A 21,169-nucleotide genomic window follows, 5' to 3' on the forward strand; every position below is an offset into this window, starting at 1 on the left:
TTGATAACTTTTTTTTCCTTTTATTATCCATATATACCCAAGTTACTTAAAACAGGATGTATTTCTATAACATGCTTACATTCTGCTTTTTGGACACTTAATTTTTTACTATATTAGAACTTCTGTGATATTTTAAAATGATGTTATTTTTTTCAGCTCATCACAAAAATTTTAAAAAGCACTTAAGTAAAAAGATGACAGTTGACCCTTGTTTTTATTTATTTACAGAATCAGGTTATACTAAACACTGAAATAACCTAGTTTTAATTGATTCTATTGGAGGCATATTCACAAACCCCAAAAAAGTGTCTACTCATTTTCAAGAGTTACAATTACTGTGCATTTTAGTGGTATTTAATAATTGCATCATTTTCCACATCTTTATCATAAATTATTTCACTCTTTAAGATGATGTATTTTAGAATAATATTTCCTGTGTTGAAAATGAATATATATTTATGGAGATTTTCTTTATTTATTGAACAGGTATATATTGAAACATAACTTGTTTATGTTAAAACTGACTTCTCCAGTCTTTTATCAGATTTGGACTACAAGGAGCTTATGTTACTCTGCTTAAAAAATTTGTATTGTGGATACACTCATGATTGTGGTATCAACTAGAAGCATCCTTTTCTGTTACATTTTAAGTTAGTGTTGAAAAATAGATGAATTATTTCAGAGTAGGACAGCCAGCTTTTAATTTTTAAGAGCAAGTAGCTTAAAAAAAGCAAACAGTGTTGGCAAAGTGCTAGCTAACCATGAATGCCTTCAGGAAATTTTCATTGTTAATGGATTTCTTGTCTTCTAGAGCAAAGGCACAACACCTCTTGCTCCACCACCTAAACCTGTTCGAAGAAGGTTAAAATCAGAAGATGAATTAAGGCCAGATGTTGATGAACATACACAAAAGACAGGTGTCTTGGCTGCTGTTCTTGCATCACAACCTTCTATTCCCAGGTAATCAGCATTATTCCTAAGCAATTAATTACTAACAACAAAAAGTACAATCATTAAAAACACCAGGCTGAAAGAAATTAATGGTCAGACTAATTCTTCAGTTGAGCAGAAGTTTTTAGCTTCCTCATTTCTGAATAGGTAGAATAGTCTTCCCACATTTTCCCCTTTATTATTAAATTGAATTCTAATTCCATTTTAACACCCTGTTATAAACCCTGGGGCAGGAATTTTTTTAAATAATAGTGTTAGAATGACATATTTTACTTATGGTTGTTCTAGATCAGGGTTGGCAGACTAAACATCATGGGCCAAAGCCAGCCCATGTCCTATTTCTGTATGGCCCATGAACTAAGAGTGGTTTTTACATTCTTGTAAAAAGAGAATAGAAGGGAAAAGAAAAATAGCGTATACAACAGAAACTGTATGGCCCACGAAGCCTAAAAAATTTATTATCTGACTATTTATGGAAGAAGTTTGTCAGTGCCTGCCCTAAACTATTTAACTTAAAATTTGGGATTTTTGCTGGGTACAGTGGCTCATACCTATAATCCCAGCTACTTGGGAGGCTGAGGATCACAAATTCAAGGGTAACCTTGGCAATTGAACAAGACCCTCCTTTAAAAATAGAAAGTAAAAAGAGCTGGAGATATGTCTCAGTGGTAGAGCACCCCCTGGGTTTAATCCCCAGTACAGTGAAAAAGAAAAAGGAGGAAAGAGGGAAAAGAATAAAAAATCTCAGAATTCTACAGAAGAATAACAGTAATTAAAACAATAACAACAATAAATAGAAGCTTCTGAAGCTTATATACTTTCAGTTGACCATTGACACTGAACAAGTGAGGTTTTGAGTTGTGTTAATAAGGAAAAGATGTTCCCTCTCCTTTCCATGCTCAAAAATAGATCAGGGAACAACAAAGTACAGTTTAAAGAATAAAGGTTTTGGTTTTTGTCCTCTACTTCCTCAGATCCATTGGGAAAGATAAGAAGGCTATTCAGGCATCAATTAGACGCAATAAGGAAACCAACACAGTTTTGGCCAGATTGAATAGTGAATTGCAGCAACAATTAAAGGTAATATAGTTTGTAATACATTATTTGGGAATTCCACAGGCACAGAACATCCTCAGAGTTGTAGTGGAAGTTAAAGGAGATCCAACAAGTCTATGCTTGTATGAAATCTCCCTCATATCAAGAGAAATGTATATCTAAAATGTATGAGCCATTGAACCTTTTAGTACTTAAAGGAATTTTTTAAACTCAATTTTGATATACATTGTCTTATCCCTACATATGTATAAGACATTTCAGTTCCTATAATGTTCCTTAACTTTCATATAGAAACTTAAAGAGAAGAAAAATTGTAATCTCAGGCACACCATATATCATATACATGACTCTTTACACTAAGTAATTCTTAGATGATTTAACTGTTGTTAGTTTATCCTTTTACCAAAAACAATTCAGGTTATATGAAAGGAACTTAAAGAAGATGAGGGGTGGAGAAAATTTAGATTATCTTACATGTAGAAAAAGAAAAGACAAACCTTAAGTAAAAATGCTGTTTCTATACAGTGTGTTCCACTGTTATTTAATACTTGAGATGAATGAGGGGTTTTTTCCCCATTATGTACTATGATTCATTTGAATGAATAAAATATTTATACCCAGAATCACTCATTGTTTACTCACTTTATTAAGCCCTCATGTCTTATAAACCAGTGGTTCTCAAACTTAAGTGTATATATAAATAATCAAGGGTTGCATTAAATTGCAAATTCTGATTTAGTAGGTCTGAGGTAGAACCTAGAATTCTACCTTTCTGATAAGCTTCAGATAAGCTTTCAGGTAATTGGAGAGCCTACTATACTACCTTTGGCTTCACTTTAAATGACAAGTTGTACCATTAAGATAAAGAGAAAAGAATTCATGAGATATAAAATGAATTTACATTTTAGTTAGTTTTTTGCCATAGTATTTTGTTCACATCTATGACATTTGTCTCTGTCCTACTGTACCAACTTTTTGAGACTGTGACAAAATACCTGAGGAAAAAACAGAGGAGGAAGGATTTATTTTAGCTCAGTTTTCAGAGATTTTAGTCCATGGTCGGCTGGCACCATTGCTTTTAGGCCTGAGTGAGGCAGAACATTGTGGTGGAGAAGGAATGGCAGAACAAAGGTGCTTACTTTGTGGCAGCCAGGAAGTGAGGTGGGGGTGGGGAGATAAATACACCTTCAGGGCAACCCCTGTCCTCCAGTGACCTTTCTCCAACTTAGGCCTCATCCCCTATTTTTTCCACCACCAGCTAGGAACCAAGCCTTTAACCCTTGAGCCTTTGGGGGACATTCCAGATCCAAACAGTAACTGCTAAAATTAACTCATTGCAGATACATAATTTTTTCTGTTTAGATGACAAAACATATAATTTATTGAGAGACCAAGATGCTTATGGGAGAAAAGAGGAAGGGTTATATTAATATTTATGTCAAGACACTGGGTGCAAACTGGGATTGTCCTACATAAATTATGGCCATGTTGTCTATCTCCAAAACCTAGCATATGTTAGGCATTTAATATGTGTCTTCTTCAGTGATGATATTCTTGTAGAACTTTGACCAAAGGACAAGCCACTTATAGTTGCTAGCTGATTATGAATTTGGTCCATTATAAAGGAAGAATCCTAAATTTAAAAACAGGCTTGCCTAGTACTATGCCTTGAAGATGGAAATTTGTTAATGTGTATTTTTCTGAAGAATTAAGGAGTATCATAGAAACAAGAATATAGACGCTATTTTGAAAATCGCTTTTCTTAGTACATCTGAGAACAAAAAAATTGGAAGTATACACCAAATAGGGAATTGATCGTTCTGGGTTAAAACAAGATACTATCAGGGTGATAGAGAAAAAGAAGAAAAAAAGTAAAAAAAAAAAAAAAAAATAGAATTTGTGGCTACCTGAAAAGACTCCTCATAATCAACTGTGATTAAAAATCTGGGTGCAAAATGAATTGTTTCTTTGTGAAACTGGAACTCAAAATGGGATCCAGAAATTGCTATAACCGGGTAACAGTACTAGGAGAAATAATATATGTTAACTGATCTGTCTACAGTTTAGTCAGGGGGCTGCCTTTATATGAAATTCATACAGTAATACCCATTTCTTGCAAACGTTAGCTTTCCTAATAATTGGCTTAATAACATTATTACCTGATTTATGTAGTAAGAAAAATATTTAAATTTAAGATCATATTTTTAATATGTTAAGAAACTACCCTTTTTTAAAGATTTTTTTTAGTTGTTGATGGACCTTTATTTACTTATTTATATGTGGTGCTGAGAATTAAACCCAGTGCCTCACACATGCTAGGTCAGCGCTCTACCACTGAGCTACAACCCTAGCCCAAGAAACTGCCTTTCTAAAGTGAAGTATACTTCTAAAATATGAGCAATTTGTCTGTTAGTCTCCTTGACAAATACAAATTTTCTTCATATATATATTATATTTATTTATTTAGTTGTAGATATGGACACATATCTTTATTTACTTATTTATTTTTATGTGGTGCTGAGGATCAAACCCAGTGCTCACCTGTGGTAGGCAAGCACTCTACCACTGGGCCACAACCCCAGCCCACCAGCCCACCAACTGTTTTCTTGAAGCAGAGCTGTTGTTAAATGTGTCTTTGTTTTTATATACTTTAACATAACTTGGTCTTTGTCTTTTTCAGGATGTCCCTTGAGGAGAGAATTTCCTGGAAGTTCAACTGGAACAACTTCGACCAGTCTCTCACCTATAAGCCAATTGCCGTTAACTGTGAACATACCCCATTTTTAAGTGGTTTTGGGTTTAAAAGCCAATTTGGAGGCCCAAACATTCAGCTCACTGCTTAATTCACATTAAATTTTATGATTCTGTTTTGCCCTATATGTTCAACCATTGTATTTAAGTATCTCTTATTTTTTATTTCAACAATAAAAGGGTCAGGATGACTTTTTCTGGAGGATACATTGTGTTTGGTTGGTATATCCCACCTCTGCTCTTCTATAGCATCAGGAAAACATATATTGGTCCATCATATTTATATGGCAAAACCACACGCAGATTTGATTGACAGAGTGGGCTTCTCATTTATACTCAAAGCACAGACTCAGAAATCTTTGCAAAAGGAAAAACAAAAATAAACTGTTGATTTGTCCTCTTTTAGGTTTAATATTTTATGTGAAACATCTATATTCTGTGAAAAAGCTTTAAAATGAGTTTGATATTTAATTGTTACTTTAAAAGAATTATATTAGATTAAGACAGTTTTTACCAGAAGCTAAGTTACTGAGAAGAAATACTCCTCTCTGCAGTATTCTACTTTCTTCAGGAGCCAGGTGGTACTTCAGGCTTCCTTTACATATCAGTTTGGGGAGTCAGGTTATAGTTTTCCTTGTGAAACTTTGATCCATTTCACCAGAGACTTAGACTCTTCCTGTGTGAGACTTCAGTTCAGCAGCAGTCACAGAAATTTACAAGCTGGCTATGAAGATGAGCCTTTCTTAATTGTCCCTTCAAGTGAAGGAAAACTGTGAAAACCACTCCATAAATACTCTCCGCTCAGAACATTGCCACATGTTTGCATGATTGATGCTCTCAAGCTTTTTATAAGTTTTACAGAGATTATTTTCAAGTAATATTTTCTAAATTTCCAGGGATAATCAATTACTCACAGAAGAAATGAAATTCCTTAAGATTTCTAGTTTACCTTCCACTATTTTGTCACTTGTTCTTTTTGCCATATAAACAGGTTTCCTATTAACATTTTCTGGAGTATATCCTATTTGGGATAATATGCTATCTTTGCAATTTATTTTATATCATACATTTGGATCAATTCGTAATTTGCATTCTTACTAACAGCAGATATGTAAAGTTATTCTGTCTGTTGAATCATAGATGTTAAACTATAGGACAAATATCATAATAGAATCAGAAGTGTGATTCACACTAACAAAAATCATACAATATTGTAATTGTACATTTTAATGAAATTTGCATTTTTAAGAATTAGAATTATTAGTTTCATTGTTTAACCCAGGATCAAAATCCTAAACTTACCAGTAATTTTTTTTTAGTTGCAAATGGACACAATATCTTTATTTTATTTATTTGTATGTGGTGCTAAGATCAAACCCAGTGCCTCATATGTGCTAGGCAGTGCTCTACCACAACCCCCAGCCCTGAACCAATAAATGTTATTACTTTGATTATCAAGCAAAAAGGAATCTGCAATCAAAAGCTTCCAAGATTAATATATATAACTTTATTTATCTTTAATTAAGGCATAAATATTACTACTGCATACATCAGCTAAAATTTCCAAGTGGCCCCAAGTTATACCCTCAACTAAACATGCTACTAAATGCTTTAAAAGGCCCAGGAAACTACCATTTTACTGTTTCTTTGCTTTAAACAGAACTGTGTTAATTATTCATTTTTATTAAGCTAAGTTCCATTATAGGCAAGTTTTGGTAGGTTTCCATTTATTTTTGTTTCGTAACAGTTGCTTATTTTTCAGCACCCTTTTAATTTGAACACTGTCAAAAGTATTTTTAAACCTTATTTAGAAGGTCTAAGTTTAGTTTTGCAACAAAGAAACTGAATACAAAAAAAATTTAGTGCTTGTAATGGTATTTTTTTATGTTCACTAGAGAAGTACAGTCTATTAAAGATGTAATTGAAAAGTGTTTAGAAAGTTGTTACTTATATTTCTTATAATATTTTAAATGTTCATGAAAATTTTAAAGATGATTAGCAAACCATCAAATTAAGCTTTCTAGAATGATCAAAAACTGTTTTCATTCTGTGGTATTTTCATTAGATCATTAAAAAAATAATCTTTGCACAATATGTTCTCTTAGGACTCATTACATCAGTCAAATTAATTTAAATAATGTCCAAGAAAAATAACTACCAAAAGAAGTGGGTTCAAAATTTTAGGCTCATTGTTCTTATATGTTACACATAACTTATTGTAGATGATGAGTCAACCTAGTTCATCCTCTCATCATTCATGGCAGATATCATTCTGCTTCTTACTGGATATTCTGGAACAGAACAATATTGCCTGTCTTTGCTAGGGAGCATTGGCACCCCTGACGTTTTCTTAAGGTCCATTTCACTTGTTCATACTGCTTTTGATCGCATTTTGGAGTACTGATAACCATAGGAATTTGTCATCCTCCACCTCCGTAGCACAAATCCATTCACATTTTGGACCTTGAGAGAATAAATGCATTCTTGACATCTGTGAAAGCATTAGAGGTACACTAATTACTCATCTTTATGGTCACAAAAATAAAAGGAGAAAATGTTTTAAATTGTCAAGGACTGATCAAGTCATCTTTAAGAATTTTTTTTGAAACTTAAAGAATTCAAAACAAATACAAGTCTAGTCTAGAATGTAACTTCCTAAAATTACAGAATGATTCAAATATCATTATCTAAAATAATTTTGTCTTTATAATTATTTAATTATTAGCAACTATTTGAAAGACTAAATGATAAATGATGTGGTAATTCCTTAATCTTTGTCACTCTGGAAAAAACTGGAATCAATAAAGATCTTTACTAATAGTTGTTATAATTAGATATGCTGAGAGCTAGTCCTAGATAAGCTTTGGTATGAGTTGCCAGTGCCAACTACTGTACTTAATTCTGTCCCTGCCACTATTAGGTTACATAACAATGTCACAGCACATAGCTGATTATCATGGAAGGAAATGAACTGAAGAAAAGAAACACGTTTCGTACACTTAACTGTGCATTCTGATTATAGGTAGCTAACCCTTTTTACCTTCAGGTGCTTTCTAGGTAGAAATGTTTATTCCCACACTTGGCATTCTTTTTTTTTCCCTAAAGCTCAGATTAGAATGGAACTGAAGCTATTGAGAAATAGTTCTTTTATTCGGGTTAGTTCATTCTCTAAGATCTTGGGTTCCTTGCTTAACATTAGCTCTGCTCTTTATTTATGTGCATTGAAAAATATTGGAATGAGAGATATTACATTTAGATTGGCCTAACAAGTATAGGAAAGAGATGATCCTTTTAAGCTTGAGAAGTACAGTACAGGATGATAACTGAAACTAGCATAATAAGTAAGGATTTCTTTTTGTGACATATTTCTATTGGAATTATATAGATAAAATGTTCATGTAACTAAGCATCCTTTGCAAATATGTTGATTCCTTTATAGAAGAAACGACCATCTTCAGTGTGAATTTAATGAAGAAAAGGTACAACACAAGTTTGTAATAGAATGGAGTAGTAATAGGTGAAATCTAAAGTAGTGTTTAAGTGTGTAACATCTTTAGACATTGTAGCATAGTGGTTAAGAACTCTAGTTCTCAACTCCGACTGTCTCAAAAGAATTCAGGATGATATGGGGTCCTTGCTTCTCATTGTGATTTTGAAAGCTGTGGTTCCTAATATCTAGGGTACTTGCCTGATAATGCCAACATTCCCCTTTTTTTTGCTATTTCAGAGAGAGATGAAAGTTTAATGAAATTGTGATTTTGGGGGAATCATTTGCAAACTAGCAATTGTAACTCCAGTCCTTTTCCTGCTTTTCTATTTTAATAATTGATGAGCTTTATATAACTTCATAAAAGATATTTGTCTCTTAAAGGAAATAAATACATACACTTGGAATCTGGAATATCTTCTATCAGTAACCTGTGAAGGCCACTGATGCAATGAACTGGTAGGTTGTTTTTGAAGGTCCTTTCAAATGGAGTGTGAGATATGCCCGGCTAGAAACAAGCAGTGCATCATTGAGAGGAAGAAGCTGAGATCACGAATTTGTTCATAGAGCCTGTGGTTCAAATGGAGATGGGAGAGAGTTTTCATATACACAGCATATGTTCTTTGTTAAAACAGTTAACCCTCTTTAAATTGATAAAACCTCCTTAAAAGAACTTTGACCCCACTCCAGATTTTTCAAGTGCTCATCAGGTTCACAGTAAAAATTTCCCTCCTGATGTGTTTTATTTCCCACTGTCTGTCTCAGGCCAATACTGGAAGCAATCAGGGTATTGGATGGAGTAGTTTAAGCTTGTCCTTTGGACAAGTAGTTCATAATCAGTGTGGGGAAAATGAACATTGAATTTTCCTTTTGAAGACTCATTTTTTTTTTTAACTTCTGTCAAGTTTAGTGTTTTGTGCAATGTATTCGGTCAATCTGAGAAATAAGTTTTTGTAACTCTAAGGGAAATGAGCTATAGTAGAGAAAAACATGAGAACTCATGTGGCACAAGGATCTTTTAAGTAGAAAGCAGGGGAAAGATGCATTGAATACCAGGTAGAAGTAAGTTTTTAATTTTGTTTTTTTTTTTTTTTTTTTTTTTGGCGGTACTGGGGATCGAACTCAGGGCCTTGTGCTTGCAAGGCAAGCACTCTACCAGCTGAGCTATCTCCCCAGCCCAAGTTTTTAATTTTGATTGGAGAGAAATTGATAAGTAAAAATATACCTCCTCAGTATGGAAGGTAAAATGTAGTTCTTCGTTTTTACTAGGATTACTAACATGGTCAGCTGTAGGCATGTTTGTCAAGGAGCAAATTTGGTATCCAATTATGCTCTTTGATTTCTCTTCTTGGAGCAGCCAATTATGCTCTTTGATTTCTCTTCTTGGAGCAGGTTGCTGGTAGGCTTCACTGTGCTCTAGTGTGGGTTATCCTGTGTGAGTACACTAGCAGAGCATCAAGTGATCCATTGGAGAGGAGCTCAGGGACCCAAGCCACTTCCCATGGCTCCCAGACCCCCTCCTACTCAGGAATGGCTAAGTGAAGAAAGCTAATGTTCTAATAGAGAATATTCATTATTTTATAACTGTCAACCAACCCTTAGGAAATTAGTAAAGGGAGTCAATTTGTTTATGCTTATTCAAGGGAAGTCTCTTTTTCTTCACTCACTAATTTTTATATTGTCCATGTAGAGCATACTTTTATAGAAATGTTTAAGTGACACCAGTCTTACTGTTGGTTTTATTTAATTGTACAAGTACTCTTTTTCCCTTCACTTTTTCCATTGTGCTGGCTCACTCCTCCCTCTACTCAGGTCACCCCCAACCTTTCCAACCCAGTGCATACCCACTTGCTTCAGATTTTCACGCATATGTACACACATTTATTTACAGGGAGATTGCCGTGTTGTTTTACAAAAATGCCAAGATTATTCCCCACTTGTTTTGTTGTTGTTGTTGTTTTTTCCTGCTTTTCTCAATCAGCAATGGAAATCATTTTGACCTACTGCTTGACTTTAATTCATTCTTTTTAATAGATAAATAGTACTTCATGGTGTGAAGCTTATCCACAATTGATGGGACATTTACCTTGTTTAGAGGCTTTGGTCCTCTTCCTCCAATACTGTGAACCTAAAGCATAGTACTCCCTGAAATCTATTCTATAGTGCCACTGAGTGGTGTTGCAACAAACTTATATTCCTTACACATAGACAAATTCCTTCATTTGGCTGTTAATATCTATCAGGTAGAGTCCCCAAGAGTAGGATGGATTACTCAAATGAGTGCTATGCTTTTATCAAAGAATTCCATGATCTCCATGAGACTTGCATGAGATTCTGCATTTCTAGTAAGTTCCCTGGTGTTGCTGATTCTACTGACCCTGCATGGCCAGCCAAACTTTGAGAAGTAAGGTACTTAAGTCATTTATTAATTACAGCCACGTATAAGAACTGGGCAAAGGACTGCATGAAGGAGTTAAAATTCCAGGAAGTACTGTAGAGTTCAGCTATTTGTACAGTGATTAAGGAAGAATTAAGATTTGTGGTGTGTAGATAGATAGAAACCCAGTTGTGTTCCAACTCCTTGAGTTCAGGTATTGCCTTTCAAACATTTCCTCTCTGTCTTGGTTATCCCACCTACTCAGGAGTTTGAGGCAAGAAGAATCATGTTTCAGGCCAGCCTGGGCAATCCAGCAAAACTCTGTCTCATAATACAGTCAAAAAGGGCTGCAGATGAGGCTAAACGGTAGAGCCCTTTTGCATGAGGCCCTGCATTCAATCCCAATACCACCCCAAACATAAGTTTTATATATTTAAATATATATATATATATGCGCATACAAATTTTTATCTAGAAAAAGCTTTTTCAAAAACCATTTACTAAATTAAACCCCTCAAGCTCTCCAGTTTTCATCCATAGACCAAAAAGTACCAGAAGCTTTTTTTTAAGTTATTGATTACTTTTTAAATGTGCACAAGCAAATAATTTGAATTTTAACATTCAACCTAATGGAGCAATTGGAGTGGGAATTTATGGGTCCTATGGAATGTTTCACAATGCTTGCCTCTGCTTACATTCAGAACCAACTCAAGGTTAAGGGATTTGGTTTTTTTTCTCTGAATTTGGACAGAATTTCTTTACTTATTTACAAATAATGACTCAGCAAAATGGAACAGAACTATTCTAGTGTAAATTCTTAAACCCATTCCTAGAAGTGCTATGTTATTTATGCATTACTAGTCCAGAGAAAGGCATAAAGTACCTAACTTCCAAGTACTAAAACTTTAAAAAGAAATTTTCAGGCAAAAGTTTTAGCAGGAATGAACTATACAGTAGGCCATCAGCTCCACTGTGAGCTGATCTGAGCAAAACAGTTGACAGTTAGCTTCTTATCTACCTACTCGGGGATCACAATGGCGTTTGGGTCCCTAGAATAAGAGTTTCAGAACCAGAGTCCAGTATGTCCAAGAAGTCTGGGTGTTCTACCTGTTCTTCATGCATAGTTGTGCTCTGGCAAATAGCCACACTTAAAGATCAGCAGCTTAAAGCACCTTATGAAAATCTGGTTTCTGAAAAAAATTGTAATGCAAAAAGTTTTATAATACATAATAAGTACATAACATACTATAAAAAGCTAAACATAACCTAAACCATAGTTATGTCCACAGATAGCTTCCAGAATTCATAGCTCTTAATATGACTCTAAGACTTCACTCTATTCCAGAGTTTTTTGTTTAGAATGCAAACATTTACTCCATTCTTTCAGTGTCATAGCTCTTGTTTATTATTGTTTAGGTACATGCCACTATGTTGGTAAATTTATTATGAGGAAGGGCTCAGTTTTCATCTTTGCACCTGTCTCTACTGATCTGTGGAGACAGCAGTGTCTGTGCATTAGAACTAGTTGTGAATTCCAGCCTTTGACAGTTCGTGACTTCAGCAACTTACTGAAATTGGATTCCCCAGGAGCCTGGCCTACCTGCCTCACAAATGATTGGTAATGAATTTATCAAGTAGAAAGGTTAAATACATGGTAATCCATAAAGCCTTATAGTCCTGTTAGTCAGTCGTTATAATATAAGCAGAGTAATTTTGCTTTAAAAATTTCTGATGGATATCATGGGAATTCTTGGGTTTATTGGACTTTCTAAAAAGGACAGACATGGTTGCAGGCTAAAAATTGTGCAATATTTTGGAATATAAGCCTGTTGGCATTTACTTAATTTCAAATATTAATGTGAAGTTACATAAATGCATATTAGCAAATAATATAAATGTAATTACAGAAAAAGTGCCTATCTTGAATATAAATTGTTGACATGGAGTGTAAAATAACATTATTATCTTCATCTCCTCAAATGTACTCTCATCTGTTGTCCAAATACTGAAGACAAGTCTAAATTCTAAGTAATCAAGACTTCCAGCTTCCAAATGACATTAAAGAGCTGTCTTTCCTATCCTCATAACAAAAAAATAAGTGGAAAAACTCAGAATTGACAACTCTTCTCAGATCTACCAGCGAATTGAGGTCACAGAGTAAACCACCAACCCCAAAAGCTGGATAGATAGGCAGATACACAGAATATTAAGCCAACTACTGACTGGAGTCAGCATCAATCATTTAAAGGCTCATCGACTAACTGCTAGAGATTGAGTGTAGAGTGAAGATGAGAGAAACTTCAGGGGTTTCCACACTGGTTGATGTTATAACCTCCAGGAGCCCACCAGGTTCTCACTATGAAGGGAAGAGAAAATCCCCTCATTCTTCCACAGGACAGATGTGAAAGTGGCCATTTTGAAATGTTTCCTGAGTTTCTCTTCATCTTAACCGACGCCTGTCCCCAAGGAGAACTTTTAACAGAACTTAACCAACTTGGATTTTATCAGAGTCTACCTATTGCAGGAAAGAGGAGTACCTAATTGCAGCCCCTCTAGCCTTCATGCCTCATCTTAGAGGTGGAAAAAAAAAAACCTGAGAAGCACTTATGAAGGTCATAGCTCAGGAGCAATAGGCTCATTAAAAGACTGAAAACCGGTCAAGAACTACAGAATGCTTCTGCTCTCACTACCGTATCAGTAGGACCCTCATTTAATACAGCTGACAGAACTGCAAGGCTCAGACCCCTATTTTAGTCTTTCAGGAACCCCAGAGATAATAAGGAGACCAAAACAAGGACACTAGGGAAAATTGCAGCTTCTGACCCCAAACACAGCCTACCTCCTAACCAGATAAACTAAACCTCACACTAAGAAGGCCTATTTAGTTCAGTTACTTCTATAGATAGTTCGTGTCTGGCATTCAACAAAAATTTCAAGGCATCCTAAGAGGCCAAAAACAGATTGAAAAGAGAGCAAGTATCACCCAGACTCAGAGAAAGCAGAGATTTTGAAGTTTTCAGACCAGGAATTTAATTATGCTTAATATATTAAGGAATCTAATAGAAAAAGTGAAAATAACAGAATGAATCAAACATAGTTACCCTATGTAAATGTATGATTACACAAATTGTATGCCCCTACTTCATGTACAACCAGAGAAACAAGTTGTACCCCATTTGTTTACAATAAAAAATGCAGTCTGTAAAAATAAAACTAAATAAAGTTTTAAAAAATTTTTGAAAAAAATAGAAAAAATGGACCACATGGAAGAAGAGATGAGTATGTAAACAGAAACTCTTAAGAGATAATTAAAAAGAAATAGTAAAAGTAAAATCATAAATGAAGAATGCCTTTCTTTGGTGGGCTCATCAGTAGATTGGACATGGCAGAGTTAAGAATTAGTAAACTTGAAGATGCATCAATAGAAAACTTCCCAAATTGAAAAAGAAAAAAGACCAGATTGGGGAAGAAAGGAACAAAATATCCAAGTAATAAGTATGATTTCAAAGCACATATATGTAATGAGAATAGTAGATAAAGATGAGAAAGGAACAAGGAATATTTGGAGTAATAATGACTGAAAAGTTTCCAAAATTATTGACAACAAAACACAAACCCAGAAGCTCAGAGAATACTAAGCAGAATAAATAAAAAAAAAATCTGTATATATAATACTCTCTTAACTTCAGAAAACAAAAAGAGAAAATCTTGAAAGAATCCAAAGAACAACAAAATACCTATTTATAGAGGAACAAGGATAACTATACTTCTCTTTCGAATCATTCCGTCAAGTGAGTGGAGGGACTGGGGTTGTGGCTCAGTGATTGGCCTTGCATGTGTGGTGCACTGGGTTCGATCCTCAGCATGGCATAAATAAATAAAATAAAGGTATTGTGTCCATCTACAACTAGAAAAAATTTTTAAAAAGAAGTGAGTGAAGTGAAATAAGTATTGAAAGAAAAATAATCTCCAAACTAGAAATCTGTAACCAGCAAAATTTTCCTTCAAACATGGAGTAGAAAGAATTTCTCAAACCAAAACTGAGGGAATTAATTGACAGTAGACCTGCATTGCAAGAAATGTTAAAAGAAGTTCCGCAGGTAGAAGGAAAATGATAAAGAAACTTGGAATGTGTTCAAGAAGGAACACATGAAGGTCAAAAATAACCCAAACTGGAACAATTCCTAGCATGTGTCCTACCACATCGGTGTGCTTAGAATTGCTGTTTTAGGCTCTAGTTTCTATCATTGTCACTCTCTGCTAGTGGCACTATCCAAAAATAGCACAAAAAAAGAAAACTGCTGTGACAATGAGACACTATTGTATAATTTTATTTTCCTTGAAGATCTGCTCAAGGTGGAGATAGAGGTAAATATTTCTTCCATCCACACCACGGCTCTCTGCCTTTGGGAACTAGTTGCTGAAATATTCATTGAAAGAAATAAATCAGTTTTACACCTAGGATCATTTGGTCACTTGGGTCCTCTCAGTAGGAAAGTGACCAACCTTGGGAAGTTCTGTTTCAATATGTTAGGTCATTATCTTTGCTATTAATACTGAAAAATAGGTTGATAGTTTTCTAAAGCAGAGATAAACAAACTATAGCCCATTATCTGTTTTGTAATAAAGTTTTTATGGTTCAAAGCCATACTTATCCACTTAAATATTGTATTGCTTATGAATAGTGTATTATTTGTTTTGTATTACATCATTTATTTTAGAGTTTTTGCTACAGTGGCAAAGGTAGGTCATGGTCACAAGAGAACATTCAGCCAGCAAATCCTAAATATTTACTCTCTCAGGAAAAAAATTGTCCATCTTGTTCTAATGGAGGAATGGAACACTAATTTATGGACATTGGCATTCTTCCATCTTTTATTCTTACACTATTCTGAGCACTGTGCAAACTAGATGTGGTGAAGTCACTCAACAACTATCTGAGGATAATAAGCTGGTCCCCTCTTTTTTATAGTTGAGCAGATCATTGGTGTGCAATCCACAACACTTGAATCTTCTCTCAGTAGGAGAGTGACCAACTTCAAGAAGTTCTGCTTCTACAGAGTTTGTGGTCTTGGTAGAGACAATTTATTTTCTCCCATCTGCCCAAGAGCTATCTGGAATGTGAGTAAGCAAGGTGATAAAGTACCTTGCACTACCTCAGAGGGGGTGTGTGTAACTTCTTAATTGAATGCAACATTGGTCATACACCTGTAGTATGTAGACAGTACTGAATGCCACAGATATGAGATGAATAACATCTACCAGCCCTTACGGCCTTCACAGCCTTAGGGAGGTTAACTGCTGCTTACCTTAAAGAGAAACTTATCTCCTCATCATGGCAGTGGAGTTGTACTACATCTTGGACCCTAATCAGGTATCTGTTCATTTCTAATAGAATCTATAAAGTCAAAAATCAGAAGCATGTATAAACAGTTTTAAACAAATACTACCCCTGCAGAACCATTTGATATCCCAGAACATGCAAGTATTGATCAGAACTTGGATCAGTTTTGAAAAAGTGAATGTTTTCATTGTTTATAAAATGGACTTTCTTTAGAAAGACCACAACTGACAATAAAAACTTATTTGGGGATGTTGTCAAAGTTTTAAACCTACCAAATTATTTTTTGTAAACAATTTTATAGTGTCAAAACAAAATGGAAGAGAGGGATTAAAAAAAAATTAAGGAACCAAATGAATTGGTACAAATTAAGATGTCAGGCCTTCATATTGATCTCTTGATTATGAGGATAATATCTTGGTACAGTGTACAAGTGAATCAGAGATGAAGTTCTAGAGACCCTCTGACTTCCAAAAATTTAAACTTTTGCTGTTCAACTAACTCTTCTCTTTCCATGCAGATTGAAATTATGACAAAAACTCCATTTGCTCCCCCAATTTGACCAAATAAAAATTTCTCCAACCCATTGCTACTTAACTCATTCACATAGGGAGCTCCTACTGAGCACCAGACACCAGGAGACAAGTGAGTCAGTTCCCACATGGTGGAGCTCCCAGCTGTATAAATAGAGGGTCCCAGTAACATATGACAGGGATGTTCTGGGGCTGTGAAAGGAGGAAGCAGCTCACAGCTGGAAATGTCAGGGAAACTGCATGGAGAAGAGAATGACTGACCTTGGTATATAAAGAATGAATAGCGTTTATCCAGTAGACCAGGAAAGGAAGGCAGTTTCAGAGAAGAATTTCTACAAAGAACAAATGCAGGACAAATGAAGAAAGGCTACACAACTTGAGAGTGTGATCCTCAGAGGATCCCGGTGTGATCCTCAGGAGGTCAGGGAAGGTAGAGGCCCAGTTGATAGTCAAGGGGTTCACAGGACTCCTGTTACTGTGCATTTTAGTGGTATTTAATAATTGCATCATTTTCCACATCTTTATCATAAATTATTTCACTCTTTAAGATGATGTATTTTAGAATAATATTTCCTGTGTTGAAAATGAATATATATTTATGGAGATTTTCTTTATTTATTGAACAGGTATATATTGAAACATAACTTGTTTATGTTAAAACTGACTTCTCCAGTCTTTTATCAGATTTGGACTACAAGGAGCTTATGTTACTCTGCTTAAAAAATTTGTATTGTGGATACACTCATGATTGTGGTATCAACTAGAAGCATCCTTTTCTGTTACATTTTAAGTTAGTGTTGAAAAATAGATGAATTATTTCAGAGTAGGACAGCCAGCTTTTAATTTTTAAGAGCAAGTAGCTTAAAAAAGCAAACAGTGTTGGCAAAGTGCTAGCTAACCATGAATGCCTTCAGGAAATTTTCATTGTTAATGGATTTCTTGTCTTCTAGAGCAAAGGCACAACACCTCTTGCTCCACCACCTAAACCTGTTCGAAGAAGGTTAAAATCAGAAGATGAATTAAGGCCAGATGTTGATGAACATACACAAAGACAGGTGTCTTGGCTGCTGTTCTTGCATCACAACCTTCTATTCCCAGGTAATCAGCATTATTCCTAAGCAATTAATTACTAACAACAAAAAGTACAATCATTAAAAACACCAGGCTGAAAGAAATTAATGGTCAGACTAATTCTTCAGTTGAGCAGAAGTTTTTAGCTTCCTCATTTCTGAATAGGTAGAATAGTCTTCCCACATTTTCCCCTTTATTATTAAATTGAATTCTAATTCCATTTTAACACCCTGTTATAAACCCTGGGGCAGGAATTTTTTTAAATAATAGTGTTAGAATGACATATTTTACTTATGGTTGTTCTAGATCAGGGTTGGCAGACTAAACATCATGGGCCAAAGCCAGCCCATGTCCTATTTCTGTATGGCCCATGAACTAAGAGTGGTTTTTACATTCTTGTAAAAAGAGAATAGAAGGGAAAAGAAAAATAGCGTATACAACAGAAACCTGTATGGCCCACGAAGCCTAAAAAATTTATTATCTGACTATTTATGGAAGAAGTTTGTCAGTGCCTGCCCTAAACTATTTAACTTAAAATTTGGGATTTTTGCTGGGTACAGTGGCTCATACCTATAATCCCAGCTACTTGGGAGGCTGAGGATCACCAAATTCAAGGGTAACCTTGGCAATTGAACAAGACCCTCCTTTAAAATAGAAAGTAAAAGAGCTGGAGATATGTCTCAGTGGTAGAGCACCCCCTGGGTTTAATCCCCAGTACAGTGAAAAAGAAAAAGGAGGAAAGAGGGAAAAGAATAAAAATCTCAGAATTCTACAGAAGAATAACAGTAATTAAAACAATAACAACAATAAATAGAAGCTTCTGAAGCTTATATACTTTCAGTTGACCATTGACACTGAACAAGTGAGGTTTTGAGTTGTGTTAATAAGGAAAAAGATGTTCCCTCTCCTTTCCATGCTCAAAAATAGATCAGGGAACAACAAAGTACAGTTTAAAGAAATAAAGGTTTTGGTTTTTGTCCTCTACTTCCTCAGATCCATTGGGAAAGATAAGAAGGCTATTCAGGCATCAATTAGACGCAATAAGGAAACCAACACAGTTTTGGCCAGATTGAATAGTGAATTGCAGCAACAATTAAAGGTAATATAGTTTGTAATACATTATTTGGGAATTTCCACAGGCACAGAACATCCTCAGAGTTGTAGTGGAAGTTAAAGGAGATCCAACAAGTCTTATGCTTGTATGAAATCTCCCTCATATCAAGAGAAATGTATATCTAAAATGTATGAGCCATTGAACCTTTTAGTACTTAAAGGAATTTTTTAAACTCAATTTTGATATACATTGTCTTATCCCTACATATGTATAAGACATTTCAGTTCCTATAATGTTCCTTAACTTTCATATAGAAACTTAAAGAGAAGAAAAATTGTAATCTCAGGCACACCATATATCATATACATGACTCTTTACACTAAGTAATTCTTAGATGATTTAACTGTTGTTAGTTTATCCTTTTACCAAAAACAATTCAGGTTATATGAAAGGAACTTAAAGAAGATGAGGGGTGGAGAAAATTTAGATTATCTTACATGTAGAAAAGAAAAGACAAACCTTAAGTAAAAATGCTGTTTCTATACAGTGTGTTCCACTGTTATTTAATACTTGAGATGAATGAGGGGTTTTTTCCCCATTATGTACTATGATTCATTTGAATGAATAAAATATTTATACCCAGAATCACTCATTGTTTACTCACTTTATTAAGCCCTCATGTCTTATAAACCAGTGGTTCTCAAACTTAAGTGTATATATAAATAATCAAGGGTTGCATTAAATTGCAAATTCTGATTTAGTAGGTCTGAGGTAGAACCTAGAATTCTACCTTTCTGATAAGCTTTCAGATAAGCTTTCAGGTAATTGGAGAGCCTACTATACTACCTTTGGCTTCACTTTAAATGACAAGTTGTACCATTAAGATAAGAAGAAAAGAATTCATGGAGATATAAAATGAATTTACATTTTAGTTAGTTTTTTTGCCATAGTATTTTGTTCACATCTATGACATTTGTCTCTGTCCTACTGTACCAACTTTTTGAGACTGTGACAAAATACCTGAGGAAAAAACAGAGGAGGAAGGATTTATTTTAGCTCAGTTTCAGAGATTTTAGTCCATGGTCGGCTGGCACCATTGCTTTTAGGCCTGAGGTGAGGCAGAACATTGTGGTGGAGAAGGAATGGCAGAACAAAGGTGCTTACTTTGTGGCAGCCAGGAAGTGAGGTGGGGGTGGGGAGATAAAATACACCTTTCAAGGGCAACCCCTGTCCTCCAGTGACCTTTCTCCAACTTAGGCCTCATCCCCTATTTTTTCCACCACCAGCTAGGAACCAAGCCTTTAACCCTTGAGCCTTTGGGGGACATTCCAGATCCAAACAGTAACTGCTAAAATTAACTCATTGCAGATACATAATTTTTTCTGTTTAGATGACAAAACATATAATTTATTGAGAGACCAAGATGCTTATGGGAGAAAAGAGGAAGGGTTATATTAATATTTATGTCAAGACACTGGGTGCAAACTGGGATTGTCCTACATAAATTATGGCCATGTTGTCTATCTCCAAAACCTAGCATATGTTAGGCATTTAATATGTGTCTCTTCAGTGAATGATATTCTTGTAGAACTTTGACCAAAGGACAAGCCACTTATAGTTGCTAGCTGATTATGAATTTGGTCCATTATAAAGGAAGAATCCTAAATTTAAAACAGGCTTGCCTAGTACTATGCCTTGAAGATGGAAATTTGTTAATGTGTATTTTTCTGAAGAATTAAGGAGTATCATAGAAACAAGAATATAGACGCTATTTTGAAAATCGCTTTTCTTATTACATCTGAGAACAAAAAATTGGAAGTAATACACCAAATAGGAATTGATCGTTCTGGTTAAAACAAGATACTATCAGGGTGATAGAGAAAAAGAAGAAAAAAAGTAAAAAAAAAAAAAAATAGAATTTGTGGCTACCTGAAAAGACTCCTCATAATCAACTGTGATTAAAAAATCTGGGTGCAAAATGAATTGTTTCTTTGTGAAACTGGAACTCAAAATGGGATCCAGAAATTGCTATAACCGGGTAACAGTACTAGGAGAAATAATATATGTTAACTGATCTGTCTACAGTTTAGTCAGGGGGCTGCCTTTATATGAAATTCATACAGTAATACCCATTTCTTGCAAACGTTAGCTTTCCTAATAATTGGCTTAATAACATTATTACCTGATTTATGTAGTAAGAAAAATATTTAAATTTAAGATCATATTTTTAATATGTTAAGAAACTACCTTTTTTAAAGATTTTTTTTAGTTGTTGATGGACCTTTATTTTACTTATTTATATGTGGTGCTGAGAATTAAACCCAGTGCCTCACACATGCTAGGTCAGCGCTCTACCACTGAGCTACAACCCTAGCCCAAGAAACTGCCTTTCTAAAGTGAAGTATACTTCTAAAATATGAGCAATTGTCTGTTAGTCTCCTTGACAAATACAAATTTTCTTCATATATATATATATATATTTATTTATTTAGTTGTAGATGGACACAATATCTTTATTTTACTTATTTATTTTTATGTGGTGCTGAGG

The 21,169-nt window shown here is 34.7% G+C and overlaps 1 protein-coding gene across 11 annotated transcripts in view; it reads left to right on the forward strand.

Annotated features, from left to right (window-relative positions):
* The window catches only part of REPS1 (RALBP1 associated Eps domain containing 1), a gene marked incomplete at its 5' end in the record, with an annotated part of 111,356 nt that overhangs the window by 89,753 nt on the left and 434 nt on the right, over positions 1–21,169 (forward strand). For 4 of the 11 annotated variants that reach the window (XM_079148046.1, XM_079148047.1, XM_079148038.1 and 1 more), the window contains 2 exons: positions 812–960; positions 1,926–2,031. In XM_079148046.1, coding sequence (XP_079004172.1) covers positions 812–960; positions 1,926–2,031 — 255 coding nt within the window. Of the gene's footprint in view, positions 1–811; positions 961–1,925; positions 2,032–4,687; positions 4,968–21,169 lie in introns of those variants that run through there. The other 7 variants (XM_079148045.1, XM_079148037.1, XM_079148044.1 and 4 more) reach the window with 4 other exon arrangements.

Source organism: Sciurus vulgaris (assembly GCF_902686455.1).
Source record: "Sciurus vulgaris genome assembly, chromosome: 7".
Classification (NCBI taxonomy): Eukaryota; Metazoa; Chordata; class Mammalia; order Rodentia; family Sciuridae; genus Sciurus; species Sciurus vulgaris.